This window comes from Garra rufa, chromosome 10, assembly GCF_049309525.1.
Source record: "Garra rufa chromosome 10, GarRuf1.0, whole genome shotgun sequence".
NCBI classification, from domain to species: Eukaryota; Metazoa; Chordata; class Actinopteri; order Cypriniformes; family Cyprinidae; genus Garra; species Garra rufa.
This window is the reverse complement of record NC_133370.1, coordinates 32,304,552-32,317,071: the sequence shown is the minus strand read 5'-3', so window position 1 is coordinate 32,317,071 and position 12,520 is coordinate 32,304,552. Positions and strand designations below refer to the sequence as shown.

General features: G+C 33.0%; 1 protein-coding gene across 1 annotated transcript in view; it reads left to right on the top strand.

Moving 5' to 3' along the window:
* vav3b (vav 3 guanine nucleotide exchange factor b) overlaps positions 1 to 12,520 on the top strand; it is a 96,824-nt gene that overhangs the window by 16,635 nt on the left and 67,669 nt on the right. Inside the window, exons 3-11 of the mRNA XM_073848953.1 lie at positions 850 to 908; positions 1,005 to 1,070; positions 1,412 to 1,514; positions 1,806 to 1,898; positions 2,041 to 2,109; positions 2,197 to 2,300; positions 5,625 to 5,724; positions 5,881 to 5,976; positions 11,081 to 11,149. Of these exons, the coding sequence (XP_073705054.1) occupies positions 850 to 908; positions 1,005 to 1,070; positions 1,412 to 1,514; positions 1,806 to 1,898; positions 2,041 to 2,109; positions 2,197 to 2,300; positions 5,625 to 5,724; positions 5,881 to 5,976; positions 11,081 to 11,149 (759 nt within the window). The remainder of the gene's footprint in view (positions 1 to 849; positions 909 to 1,004; positions 1,071 to 1,411; positions 1,515 to 1,805; positions 1,899 to 2,040; positions 2,110 to 2,196; positions 2,301 to 5,624; positions 5,725 to 5,880; positions 5,977 to 11,080; positions 11,150 to 12,520) is intronic.

Genomic DNA, 12,520 nt, shown 5'->3' with positions numbered 1-12,520 from the left:
ACCATCAGTTGTGTTGTGCAGTATATATAGTATGTATAGAATTAAAAATTTTATAGAATTAAATATAATTCCACATGTGTTAATTCATAGTTTTGATGCCTTCAGTGTGAATCTACAATTTTCATAGCCATGAAAATAAAGAAAACTCTAGAAGGTGTGTCCAAACTTTTGGTCTGTACTGTAGGTAAATAATAATACATTAAAATAAGTAAATATAATATGAAGTAAATATGATTTGAAAACTTTAGGCATCATACACTTACTGAATTTGTAAATAGTCAAAAAGGAAAAACTGGACTGTAACAGTTTATTCAAGTCCAAATTGTAAATAAGGCAAAAGTCATGATGTATTCCAGCCTAAACTCTTAGAAATCAACTTTTTTGTGCCTTTAAAACTCGTTTGGTGCATTTTACCTAAACTGCAGGTTTTTTGTTGAGTATTAAATCAACAGAAATTCCACCTTCAACACCAACAACTTGCATTGCATCACAAAACAATTTAACATCACATAAACTGAAGTTCGGACTAAAGTGATCAACAAGCTTGTTAAAATTAAAAACAAAAATATGTGCATACAGTATGTCCAAATGAGGCCATCTGACATCTTTTAAAGTTGCAAAATTTAAGAACATGCTGCTGGCTGGCTTTTTTTTTTTTATTTGCAGAGGGCATTCTAAACAGTTTACTTTTGAGAAACTGAATACTTTTTTGTCTCAAAAGACCAGAGAAACATGCACACACACATTGACTGCAGATAAGCCAAACTCATATACTGTACGTAGACCAAAAACGGAAACCGGCTGACACACATTTCTAATTAGCAAACAAACTGCCTTTTGTCTTTCCAGGTCATTGACACCCTATCAAAGCTCTCTCATACGCCTTTTGCACAACAGAAAGGCATCAGGTCAGTTTGCTTTTATAATGCACGAAAAGAATCAGTTGTACACATTAAAAATCGTCTTATTCTCTAAGCTAAAACAAAGGGTTCTGTATTTCACAGGGCATTTCCCACAGAGGAAAGCACTGAAAATGAAGACATATATATCCATTTGGCAGATCTTATTGAGTAAGTATAAAGTATTGGAGGTAATGAGATATTAGTTTTCAACTGAAAATTACTCATTAGCTCTTGCGGTTTTGTCACTCACGTATATGTTGTTTCAGAGGAACAATTCGTATTTTCAGTATTGTATGAGATCCATAAGCTACTTAGGTGTTGTGTGGGAGGAATATGAATGGCTGATTATTAATAAGTGTGAAAACAGGAAGTTACACAGGAATTTTCTGTAAAAATAGATGCGTGATCTATTGAATTTAAAAACCAGGAGTGTTTTGACCAGAACTGTTGTGTATCGATACTATGTTCATGTTTTAATAGTCTTAATCTGAATTTGTTTGTGTGAACAGTGAGGAGCTGGAGGAAGATATATATGATCCAGTATACGAAGATGTAGAGGGAGGAGAGGTGTATGAGGATCTGATGAGGACAGAGGCTGCTGCGTCTCAAGTGGTACCCAAATGACTCAGTAACACACACGCATATTCTCCTAATATATCAAAGTGTTGGTTTCCTTTGTAAAACACCTACTCCTACTCCTACCAGAAATATGGTTGCTGTTTCTTAAGTATCTTAATGAGTAAATTCACTGTAAACATGAAAAGCACCAGAAAAAATCATTACTTCTGTTCTGAGTTGCATTGTGACCCTTTTAAACTTTATTAGGTTGTGTTTTAAGCTGTTTTTTTTTTTTTTGGATGGTTGGCTCTAGTGTAGACTGAATAAGTGAGTTTGTGTTGACAGAAACAGGCCGAGGTGGACATCAGAAGCTGCTGTCTTTTGGAGATCAAACAGACAGAAGCCAAATACACTGAGACCCTCGAGACTATTGAGAAGGTGAGATTCACCTTCTCAGGATGGAGAATTTTATCTTACCGTGCTTCACATCTAGTGATGGACAGCTGCTCCACTGTTGCCACACTATGTAGGATATAACTTTTCTACATGGAGCTAAAAAAAACATTTTCTGTCTTTACAGTACTTTATGATTCCACTGATAAAATTCATCTCAGCAGTAGAAATCGACAAGGTTTTCATCAATATACCAGTAAGTAGAGCCGAACATTTTTTTTTAATGTTCTTTTTAACATTTCCACCAAATGTAATTTTTTATATGTATATGTGTGCTTTACAGGACCTGGTTAAAGTTCACAAAAGCCTATTTGCTGAGATTGAAGATTCTGTTCAAAATAAAAATGCGGAAAACCTCCACCAAATCTTTATTATTTACAAGGACAGGTACTGTATAAAACCAGTACATTCAAGCACAAAAATATCTTCATTTTATTTTTCAATAAAAACATCTAAACATTTGTAAAAGATAAAGTTAATTGAGAATATATATATATATATATATATATATATATATATATATATATATATATATATATATATAAACATTGTTGCAGATTTATTAAAAAAGAAAAACTGAAATATCACATGGTCCTAAGTAGGAGGTATTTAGTAGGAGCACCCTTTTTGATCTAATACAGCCATGAGTCTTTTTGGGAAAGATGCAACAGGTTTTTCACACCTGGATTTGGGGATCCTCTGCCATTCCTCCTTGCAGATCCTGTCCAGTTCTGTCAGGTTGGATGGTAAACGTTGGTGGACAGCCATTTTTAGGTCTCTCCAGAGATGCTCAATTGGGTTTAAGTCAGGGCTCTGGCTGGGCCATTCAAGAACAGTCACAGAGTTGTTGTGAAGCCACTCCTTCGTTCTTTTAGCTGTGTGCTTAGGGTCATTGTCTTGTTGGAAGGTAAACCTTCGGCCCAGTCTGAGGTCCTGAGCACTCTGGAGAACGTTTTCATCCAGGATATCCCTGTACTTTGCCGCATTCTTCTTTCCCTCGATTGCAACCAGTCGTCCTGTCCCTGCAGCTGAAAAACACCCCCATGCCATCACCATGCTTCACTGTTGGGACTGTATTGGACAGGTGATGAGCAGTGCCTGGTTTTCTCCACACATACCGTTTAGAATTAAGGCCAAAAAGTTCTATCTTGGTCTCATCAGACCAGAGAATCTCATTTCTCACCATCTTCAGTTTTTTTTTTAGCAAACTCTATGCGGGCTTTCAAGTGTCTTGCACTGAGGAGAGGCTTCCGTCGGGCCACTCTGCCATAAAGCCCCAACTGGTGGAGGGCTGCAGTGATGGTTGACTTTCTACAACTTTCTCCCATCTCCCGACTGCATCTCTGGAGCTCAGCCACAGTGATCTTTGGGTTCTTCTTTACCTCTCTCACCAAGGCTCTTCTCCCCCGATAGCACAGTTTGGCCGGACGGCCAGCTCTAGGAAGGGTTCTGGTCGTCCCAAACGTCTTCCATTTAAGGATTATGGAGGCCACTGTGCTCTTAGGAACCTTAAGTGCAGTAGAATTTTTTTGTAACCTTGGCCAGATCTGTGCCTTGCCACAATTCCGTCTCTGAGCTCTTCAGGCAGTTCCTTTGACCTCATGATTCTCATTTGCTCTGACATGCACTGTGAGCTGTCAGGTCTTATATAGACAGGTGTGTGGCTTTCCTAATCAAGTCCAATCAGTATAATCAAACACAGCTGGACTGGACAAATGAAGGTGTAGAACCATCCCAAGGATGATCAGAAATGGATAGCACCTGAGTTAAATATATGAGTGTCACAGCAAAGGGTCTGAATACTTAGGACCATGTGATATTTCAGTTTTTCTTTTTTAATAAGTCTGCAAAAATGTCAACAATTCTGTGTTTTTCTGTCAATATGGGGTGCTGTGTGTATATTAATGAGGAAAAAAATGAACTTAAATGATTTCATCAAATGGCTGCAATATAACAAAGAGTGAAACATTTAAGGGGGTCTGAATACTTTCCGTACCCACTGTAAATATATATATATATATATATATATATATATATATATTATTCCTGTGATCAAAGCGAAATTTTCAGCTTCATTACTCCAGTCTTCAGTGTCACATGATCACATGATCCTTCAGAAATCATTCTAATATACTGGTTTATTGTTCAAAAAACATTTGTTATTATTATTATTATCATCAATATTTAAAACAGTTGAGTACATTTTTTTTCAGGATTCTTTGATGGATAGAAAGATCCAAAGATCAACATTTATCTGAAATAAAAAGCTTTTGTGACATTATACACTACACCATTCAAAAGAGAAGTTGTTTCTATTTTAGATAAATGCTGTTCTTCTGAACTTTTTATTCATCAAAGAAGCCTGAAAAAGATCTACTCAGCTGTTGTTTAACATAATATCATGTTTTTTTGAGCAGAAAATCAGAATATTAGAATGATTTTTTTTAAAGGATCTTACAAAGAAGTATCACTGTTGAAAACTACTTAATATTTTTGTGAAAACCATGATATATTTTCTTAAGGATTCTTTGACGAATGGAAAGTTCAGAAGAACATCATTTACATTACCAGTCAAAAGCTTTTGAACTTTTTAATGTTTTTTTTTTAAGGTAAAAACAGTAAAATTCTAAGATATTTTTTACTATTTAAAATAACTGTTTTCTATTTAAATGTATTTTAAAATGTAATTTATTCCTGTCATGTCAAAGCTGAATTTTTGGCATCATTACTTTAGACACATGACCCTTCGGGAATTCATTCTAATATTATATAATAGGTTTCTTTGATGAATAGAACGTTCAGAAGAAGAGCATTTATCTGAAATAGAAATCTTTTATAACTTTATAAATGTCTCACTTTTGATCAATTTAAAGCATCCTTGCTAAATAAAAATATTAATTTCTATAATTTCTTTCCCCCAAAAAATATTTCAGATAAATGCTGATCTTTGGGTCTTTCTATTCATCAAAGAATTATGAAAAAAAAAAAAAAAAACTTAACTGTTTTATATACAAATATTGATAATTCTAATAATAGCATAAAAAGTTTCTAGAACAGCAAATCAGCATATTAGAATGATTTCTGAAGGATCACGGGACACTGAAGACTAATGATACTGAAAATGTAGTTTTGATCACAGGAATAAATTACATTTTAAAATATATTCAAATAGAAAACAGTTATTTTAAATAGTAAAAATATTTAATAATTCTGCTGTTTTTTGCAGTACTTTGGATCAAATAAATGCAGGCTTGGTGAGCAGAAGAGACTTAAAAAACATTTAAATCTTAACTGTTCAAAAACTTTTGACTGGTAGTGTGTGTGTGTGTGTGTATATATATATATATATATATATACTAGCAGACTAGTACACACACACTTGCATACATTTCTTTTTCTTACCTCACTGGTGTCATTTTAAACATAAACCTCAAAATGTAGTATAAAAATAAACCAAATGATAATCAAATTATCATAAATATTATTACATTTTATATATAATTTTCTCAAAAAGCAATTGAGAAAAAACGAATTAAACATGTAAAATGGTGACAGATGACGAAATTAGTTTAGAATCAAATTTTGTGGAAATCTGCAGAGCTTTCATTGAATTTCTGCAGAGCTAGTTAATATTTCATATTTCTAGAATGATATTGCTAAGCACTGCTGATGTGTGTGTTTTTGCTAGCATTTACCCTGTGTCTACTTTAGGCTTCTGCTCTATGGAAAATACTGCAGTCATGTAGAATCAGCCATTTCTCTGTTGGACTTCATCTGTAAGGAAAAAGAGGGCGTCCGACTGAAACTAGAGGTTTCATTTTCTGTCATATTTACAATATTTCATTCTCATTTTCTCATGAACCAGAAAAGCTACTTTCATTTAGAATGTGCTTTTCTCATACCCACATCACCAAAAGATTGTTTTAGAGTCTTCAGTTTTCCAGATTTAGTTTATTTTGTGTTGCAGGAGTGTTCGAAGAGAGCGAACAATGGGAAATTCACTTTGAGGGACTTGCTTGTGGTCCCCATGCAGCGAGTGCTGAAATACCCGCTACTGCTTCAGGTACAGTAACATACAAACTATTAACATTATGTAATGTCCTCTTTTAACACTTTGAGTTAACACTAGAGCAAATCTTAACACAATTTTTGCTGAGCTGCAAATGGCCCTGTTTGGTTGTCCTACTAATATGTACCACATGGGGGAGCTGTCTGGCTAGTTTTCTCTTATTTTCTGAACACGACGCTACATGAACTTAAAGAATTTGTCACCACTGCTGTAGGAAAGTTTTACTTTCCTCTTTTGTACAGAGAAAAACAAATCTAAAAGAAATACAGCTTGTTCAAATCAATGCAAGAGGTCATTACATTAAAGTCAACACGAAACTGCAGTCACAACCAATTTAATAGGATAATTTGACGCATTTTTGAGCATTACAGGATATCCAAAAATGTAAAGAGGAATTTGGTTTTATCATTTGGGGATGTAGGATGAGAGATAAAGATAATTTAATAACTTTTGAGAACAATTGTGCACAATGGCTTAGAAAATGTATTAACAGAATAAAAAGGACCAGTTTAGATTTCAAAATGACTTTAGTTGAAGAACCTGCAGTGTTTTGCAAACTGACAGATGATAAGTAACTTACTTTGTAAGGTATCCATGCTGTTAAATAGTAAAATGATTCAAATTTGAGGTCAGTCTCTCAATCCCTCTAGCAACCGTATTGAACAGAATGGTCTAGAATAAAATATTTTCCCCTCTTATTCCTTGGGACTCACCAAGATCAATGTACTTGGTGGATTTCATTTCCATCCAACCAGATTTACTAACTAGACCAACTAGAAGTGAGCCTGTAACTTGGTGTATTGACATATTTTAAAGGTAATGTTCTCCTGAAATTTAAATAATTTATGACACTCCGAACTTGCATGGCTTGACTTTTTTCCGGTGGAGCACAAAAGATATTTTGAAAAAAAAAAAGAAAGATTTTATTTCTCCATACAGTGAAAGTCACAGAGGTCCCAATAGTGTTCAGACCTTTCAGACTTTCAAAATATGTAGTTTTGTCTAAGAAAAATCATTTAATTTGTTAAAAATAGTTGTACTAATTTTCCTGAAGTGACCAATAGAGGTACTATGACCAAACAAATCTACTTAACCTCACTATGTTTGCCTTTACAAAAACAAAAGTTGAAAAGTTATATGAAAATAGTAGTTTATATGAAATTATATGAAAACAGTAGTAGCATCTATTGCGTTTCTAGATGATTTTATTGTTAATTTACAATAAAAACCATGTTTCCTAATAAGCCAAGTCACTTTTATTAGGTTAACTATAAGTATTTTATATCTATATAATATAATATAATCATGAGTTGCTACAATAGTCCATGCTAAAGTTTTGTACACGAGAGGTCCTTCACCACAGGACAGAGATGGCATGAGAACAGAAGCGAGTGGACAAGTGTTAGAGACGTGTGTCGCCACACACCTGCCAGCCTAATACACACACACACACACACACACACACACACACACACACACACACCCACACACACAAACAAAAGCAGGGACAGGTGGCAGTGTATCTGACACTCTGCCCCATGCAGCCCTGTTCTCAAACACATCGTGCCCACTTCCTCTGGAATGACTCAGACATCATTTTCAGTATCCTGTTGTAGCATTGCAGCAAGAAAAATATGTTGTTTATATATTACAAATATTTATATATAATATCAGTTATATGATTATAAATATATACGTGTAAATACATGTTAATATTTTCAATATATTTACTGTAAGCGTGTATATTTATATACATAATAAATATACACAGTATACACATATATTATGAAAACAAAAACTTTTATTTGAGATGCGATTAATCACGATTAATCATTTGACAGCACCTTTCTTTCTTTCTTTCTTTCTTTCTTTCTTTCTTTCTTTCTTTCTTTCTTTCTTTCTTTCTTTCTCTGTCTTTTTGTATTTATTTTTTTGCATATTTGCATGTTAACAATTGTTTATAGCCTGAAGCCTTCTAAAAACATGAAATCTAAGTTTTACAAACCCAATATGAACCACATAAATATGTTGTTTCGGATCTGATTCTGAATAATGAATAATTTATGATATTAATTTGAAATCTTTTTTATTAATATTTGAATTTTTTTCTTATTTTAATTTAAAGTTTAGTAATTTTGTTGTGTGCTTTTTTAAAATTTGTTTTAATTATGTCTATGCAGTTTTTTAACATTTTGAATTATTATTATTTAATTTTTTCATTTTAATTTTGTCAAAGTTTTAGTCATTTTATTGTGTGCCTTTGTTCATTTGTTTTAAATATATCTATGCATTATATCTGCATTTTTTTTTTAGCATTTTGAATTATTTATTATTTATATATTTTTTTATTTTAATTTTGTCAAAGTTTTAGTCATTTTGTTGTGTGATTTTGATAAATTGTTTTAAATATGTGCATTTTTTTACATTTTGAATTCGTTTTTATTTATAATTTTAATTTTGTTCAAGTTTTAATTTGTTTTAATTATGTCTGTGCAGTTTTTTAATATTTTGAATTAGTTTTTATTTATTTTTAATTTTTTCTCATTTTAATTTGAAGTTTTAGTCATTTTGTTGTGTGCTTTAGTTTATTTTTTTAAATATGTCTGCAGTTTTTATACAAATTTTGAATTAGTTTTTAATGTTAGTCTTTTTTCATTTTATTTTAGTTAAGTATTAGTCATTTTGTTGTGTGCTTTTGATAATTAGTTTTAAAATACGTCTATGCAGTTTTTTAACATTTTGAATTATTTTTTTTTATTATAATTTATTATAATTTGGTTAGTTTTAGTCATTTTGTTGTGTGCTTTTGTTAATTTTTTTAAATGTCTATGCAGTTTATTAATATTTTGAATTAGTTTTGATTTATTTTTACTTTTTTCATTTTAGTTTTGTTAAAGTTTGTCATTTTGTTGTGTGCTTTTGTTAATTTGTTTTAAACATGTAAATGCAATTTTTATTAACAAAAAAAATATCATAAAGTTTAAGTCACTTTGTTGTGTTCTTTTGTTAATTTGTTTTAATATGTCTAAGTTTTTATTAATTGTATTTAAAAGAATGTTTTTTTAGTATTTTATTTTCATTTCATGTTTATTTTGAGTAACGGATATGTTTTTTTGTGTTATTTAACTTTTTTAGTTGTAATTAACCAAGATAATCCTGATCTTATTAAATTTGTATTTTTGAAAAAATGTTTCACTTCAAAGTTTCAGATCATGTAGTTTTTAGTAATTTATGATGTGATGTGATGTAATTGTAACGACACATATTGCTCCTATGTGGCATTCAGTATATAAGAGTTAATTTGCAAACACAGATAACTTTTTTTTTAAATCATGTTTTTTTTTTATTGTGCATTCCAATTAGTCTCAATCAAAGTGCAGTTGGGTTATTTTAATTAAGTAAAAACAACAAAAAAAATACAGCTAACAAACACAAAAACATGACAACATAATAAAAAACATGAATTTTAAAAATTAAAGTCATCTGTTTTTGCAAATAAGTGAAAGTGCGAGTTTTAGACGGTGCATATTTATTTTTGTGTAAATGTAGTAAATACAGTCTGACGCTTTTGTCATTTATGTTATGTAGTTTTCAGTCCTCTCTTCATCTTGCATTCTTGCCTTCGTGCTGAAGCATAAGTCATTACTATGGCAGCTACGGTAGATATTGACTTCTGCACACTGTCTGAACAAATGAATCAGATTTCATAATTTGCAAAATGACAGTGTAGATAAAAAACTAATGGTCTAGATACAGATCACCACTAGCAGTACGTTTTAAGATGGAAATAAAGATGAAAGTTTGAAAGGGGCAGGATTTACTGATAGAGCTACAAAGACGAGCACTGAAATCTTATTCATCCGTAAGGTGGGTAATTGGGTCTTCATAAGCTCCTGCTCCGTGTTATATTTCCAATACGAGGAATATACGCACACCTGAGTCTAGGTGCGCATCCTCACACACACATTCCCAAACACACATGCTTGAGCTTCCATCAAAGTCACAGCAGTGGTCTGGGTCAGAATGTAAATCTGGAAAGAGTGCTGAACTTTCTAATCACCTTGTTTACTCACTGCGATTGGGCTGTTTGTCTCTCTCCAGCAGCATTCGATTGCACTCTGAAAACAAATGCATGTTTCTGATGAGCTGCACAGATTTCACACTTGGAGCAACACCATTTCTCTCCCAGTGTGTTTGTGTGCTCGCGAGGCTGTTTGCGCGCAAATCCAAAGGGCAGATTTGTTTATCAAGTTAATTAGTTATGTTATAGCATGGATCTCAAAAGGTTCTGTTGACGTTCGTCTCTATATAGTGGAATAAATCTGGTTCAAATCAAAGTGTCCAGCATTCTCTCAAAATTGACCTGCTGTACTCATTGGAAACTTGGCACTGTGGTCACTCTGTTCTATCCCTAGGTTTTTCAGAAGCTTTCAGTGAATCAGTTTTGTCTTGACTCTTTGGAGCTTTGATGATGATGTTGTGTCTTAATTTCATGACAGAACAGGGACTTAACATAAGTGTGACTGAAATGTGTAACCAAAATAAAGATTTAAAATTAAAATCTATTTTAAAATATGTCAAATGCTTCCAATGGTTTTTAAAAACGTATTTACATTTTTACAAAAATATAAAAATTGTTGAAAGTTTAATCTTTGCTGGCCATACTGCATGATTTGATGGACCAAAAAATCAGTAAAGAACTTTACAGTGCCGCACATGTCAACAAGATTTTGAAGAGATTGTGGCCACTATTTAACTAAACTAAAACGAGAGAACATATTAGTACAATCTGGCTATGATTTACCTAAAATGATTGAATGAATAAATAAAATGGTATAAAATGGTATCTATTTTCCCTACATGTGATGTGCGTAGGTCTGTAATTTTGTTAAAATATTGTTTTTTAATAAGAAATAATAAAATACTATGCCAGACTACATCTTTCTTTTGAAGAATGTCACTGTTTTAATGATTTTTTTTTCTTTTTTGTGAAATCTGGACAGTATCATCATATCATCACAACTTTATACTAAAAATTATAACATGCTCATCTTACAAGAGGTGTGTTAAAGTCATTTTTCTCTCATTTTGTATACAGGAATTGGTGAAATATACTAGTGACAACACAGAAAAGAGCAACCTACGATTAGCCCTTGATGCCATGAGAGTAAGTATAGATTTCTTATGGAATTTACAGCATCATCTTTCAGAAAGTACAGATTTTAAAATTATTAAATGCATTATATGCTTAAAGAACACATAAAATGTCTTTACAAGTGCAGTTTTATTCCTTGCTTAATGTATTTCTTACTGAAACTGAACCTCAGGTATTAAGAGGGAACCTTAAAGGGAACCTCAGGTATTAAGACTTGTATAGCTTAATATAACATAAATGATGTCTCTTGTTGAAATATGTAGTTGAAAACCCATGAAAGATTTATGTTATTTTAAAAAATCAACATTTTTTATACATATTTTGGACTAAGGAGGGCGACATTATTTCGATTACATCAAATGGTTGCACTTGGTGAGCTACTGGCGCTACCTGTTGCTATTTTTACCGCAACACAACTCGGAAAATAAAATACAAATACGATGCCACATTGTGCGGCTTTTGGCTATAATTTTTCAGTCAAAGGACAACAAAAGAATAAATGTAAGTCTTCTCTACTTTCCTAGCGATAAGAAGAGGAGAAAAGAATGTGAGAGTGCCTGTGGATGAATTAAACTTTCTAAACACCCAGGTTAAAGACCCATGTCTTTATTCTCTCCACTTCAGCCCTGATGCTTTTGAGGATTTTAGTAGACCACCGCTGAAAGAGCTTATAAATGGCATAGACAAGAAACGCTAGATGCCATCCTGGCAGGATGTAAACATGTCAACACTTGTCATGACGCCGCAGCCACTGAAGGAGATTCTCAGCGTGGATTTCACTCGATATCGAGGGGTGTTTAGACTCCTTGTGGGGAAAAATCAATGGCACAACATTTGGCCTAAATCTACGATTATATCCATCGCCACCTGTAAGCTTTTTCAGTAGCTGTGGTTATCGTATTAGTATTTTATTTTCCGAGTTGTGTTGTGGTAAAAATAGCAACATGAAGCAACAGTGCGCCCGCCTCCCATGCCGGAGACCGGGGTTCGAGACCTGCTCTCAGGGGGTGCGTGTAGGACCCGGGTGTAGGGGTTACATTGGTGCTGTGACCCGGATGGGACACATCACGTCCTTTCCTTCCTTTCCTTTACTGGTGCTACCTGTTGCTATTTTTACCACAACACATAAATAAAATACTGATACGATGCCACATTGTATGGCTTTTGGTTGTTATTTTAAGGTCGAAAGGCAATAAGAGAAGCCATGTAAGTCTTTACTGCTCCTCTACCAATAAGAAGAGGAGAAAAGAATGGGAAGATGCCTGTGGACAAATAAAACTTACTAAAGACCTATGTCTTTGTTCTCTCCACTTTAGCCCTGATGCTTTTGAGGATTTTAGTAGACCACCGCTGAAAGAGCTTATAAATGGCATAGACAAGAAA